Here is a 2755-nt window from a genome sequence, read left to right as displayed (position 1 = left end):
CAGAATAAAATTTGTATTATTTTTTGAATTCAATAAAAATTGCATAAATAAAAAAATATTTTGTTAATTGTATTAACAAGTTGACTGCCTAGAGCGTCATATTTAACTCTCACCGTACCTTGCAATTTCGTTTGCTAAGAAATTTAAAAACCGTCTGTATTAGCTTTGAGAGTTAAATTTGATACACACTGTGGTTGTTGTTATGGGCTATGAGCATTAAATTTGACTCTCACATATTTTATTATTTTATTTTGTGAGAGTTGCGTTTAACTCTCATTCATATGCATCACTGGAAAGAGGAGAAAAAATTGAATATTAGGTTACAAAAAGCGGGAGCAATTTTTCATTGTTTTGTACGTATTGTGATATATGTATATAATGCACCCAAAAATTATCTATTTTACTCTAATTAAACATCAATATACTATCAAATTAATTAACAGTATGGGTACCGGCAAGTAGGTAAGTAAAATCATACAAATTTAAACTTAATATAACATATTTTTATTTTTAATTTGGTAATATTAAATGGATTACAGGTAATATGAACGAACAACAAATTATAGATAAAACAAATTAAAAACATAATTTTGTATCCTTTTCAATCAATACTATTTACAAATAACATTATGTTTATTTTGCCCGGACTCTGTGGTCATCAAAAAAACATTCGATGCAGTACACTTTCTGGCAAGCTGCACACCAATAATTTGATTGTTTCGTTATTCGCTGAGCATGTTTTCTTCCTCCTTGTTTTACCATTTCATCATAACATTTCACACATCGAGTTCTTTTTCCAGATTTAGATAGTTTGTGTTCAACTTCTTCTTTACCGGTTTCTTCATAATCACCACACATATCTTTTACCAACATTTCTTTAAATTCAGTAATTCCAATTTTCGTTTTATTTACCTTATTGTATAAACACATGGCATTTAAAACTGAAGTGCTCAGTATTATTTCAATTGCCACTTTCCTATACCATTTCATGGATTTTCTTAGTGGACTGTGGTATGAGGACCTCTGATCACATATGTCAACCAAAGCTTTTCCTTTGTTATAGTCAATAACAATTTCTGGTTTTTTTGTAGTTTGACCACGTTTATTTATTGTTTCGATCATAGTGTCTGAATGTTTAGTGGAGAGCATAAGAACATCTCTTTTGTCTTTCCACTTTAGAACAACTATACCTCGGTCACTCTGTTGCGCTATAACTTCTCCTTTTTTCAGTTTCTTTTGTACTACATCCTTTGGGTTTTGTTTTCTATTGGCCCTTAGTGTCCCAACTAAATGAGTATTTTGTTCCAAGAGCTTATGTGCCAAATTAACGCTCGTATACCAGTTGTCCGTATAAATTGTCCTACCAAAATTTAAATATTCATGTGTCAACTCCATAACTATTTTTGTAGAAACTTCCAACCCTTGGACAGCTTCTTTACCTGCATATATTCGAAAGTCAACTGTAAACCCATCATGTACACATAATTTGAATATTTTAACACCATACCTATGTCGTTTATTTTTTAAATATTGTCGAAATGAAAGGCGTCCAATAAATGGTATTACAGATTCGTCAATGCATAGCGATTCTTCAGGTATATATGCACGCTTATACTTGGAAACTAAAAGATCAACCAATCCTTGAACTTTAAAAAGTCTATCTCCAGGAGGACATTCATGGTTGTTACTAACATGAAATGTTCGGAGTAATAATTCAAATCTCTTAACTTTCATATACTTTGAAATTTTTGAGGAGTAAATCCCTTTTTTAGCCCAATAGTTCTGAATTGTTGGGAGGTGTTCTAGTCCCATCCACATTATAATACCTAAAAATCGTTTAATTTCAGCAGCATTTGTTTCTTTCCAAGCATTAAGTCGCGAATGACGACGAAGTGGAGTACTAAGTAATTGACCAGCATATCTATTAGTTTCAGTAACAATGAGATTAAAAACTTCAGTATCCAAAAAAAGTGAAAGAAATTCCCAAGGGCTTCCACCATACATGGTTTCATAAATATCCGGGTTAATACCTACAGTTTCCCTTGTAGAATTATAAGTGAAATTTGAATAATTAATTGTGGTATTTATAGTTCCCCAAATTGCTACGTTCTGATTTGTTTGTTGAATATTTATAGACACATCAGGTGAGCTTACCTGATCAGATTGAATCTGTTGACGACTTATCGTAGCAGTTGCATCTGTTATGCTTGCTTCTGACTCACTATTATTTTGTAGATGTTCAATACCCTATGTATACATAAATAAATTATAATTAAAAATACATAAAACAAAATAATTATTAATACTTCAAAATTGTAGTTGTAATTACTAATTAGGTAATATGTATTTAATAAATAATTAATTTAAAAAGTGGTTATTACCTCAGGAAAGTAATCTTCGTCGGCGTCTGTGTCGTCAAACTCAGAAAATTCGTCTGACGAGTAAACATCATCATCTGACATATTTATTAATATATTTTCTATTTCAAAATCATCCATTATAACAAATTGTGTTATTTAAAATTTGTGAAATACAAGAAATAGAATAAAATATCAAAACATTTAACGTTAACGAACGACGTGTCAAGAACAACGAACTAATAATACTAACTAGTAACTAGTAAGATATTTTATTTTCTGAATATTATCAGTTTTATAATACCCATAATCGTTTATTGTTGTTATTTTATAGCACATTTTGGGAATCCTAAACATAAAATGAAACAGTTACCATGCTAATATTAGATTTTATTATA

The 2755-nt window shown here is 30.1% G+C and overlaps 1 protein-coding gene across 1 annotated transcript; it reads right to left on the bottom strand.

The window, feature by feature from the left end:
- Nucleotides 1–633: 633 nt before the first annotated feature.
- On the bottom strand, nt 634–2498 carry LOC132951928 (piggyBac transposable element-derived protein 4-like). Its single transcript, XM_061023997.1, has 2 exons — nt 2382–2498; nt 634–2247 (listed from the first exon to the last, which is right to left on the bottom strand). The coding sequence occupies exons 1-2, from the start codon at nt 2496–2498 to the stop codon at nt 634–636; spliced, it is 1731 nt and encodes a 576-aa protein (XP_060879980.1).
- Nucleotides 2499–2755: the final 257 nt, after the last annotated feature.

Source organism: Metopolophium dirhodum, chromosome 1 (assembly GCF_019925205.1).
Source record: "Metopolophium dirhodum isolate CAU chromosome 1, ASM1992520v1, whole genome shotgun sequence".
Lineage (NCBI taxonomy): Eukaryota > Metazoa > Arthropoda > Insecta > Hemiptera > Aphididae > Metopolophium > Metopolophium dirhodum.
The sequence above is the reverse complement of the archived record's forward strand: the minus strand, read 5'-3'. Positions and strand labels throughout refer to the sequence as shown.

Coding starts and splice junctions, on each gene's coding strand:
- LOC132951928 (XM_061023997.1), bottom strand. CDS start 2,498: ATGGATGATTTTGAAATAGAAAATATATTAATAAATATGTCAGATGAT. Junction 2,248..2,381: donor ACGAAGATTACTTTCCTGAG/GTAATAACCACT, acceptor ATGTATACATAG/GGTATTGAACATCTACAAAA.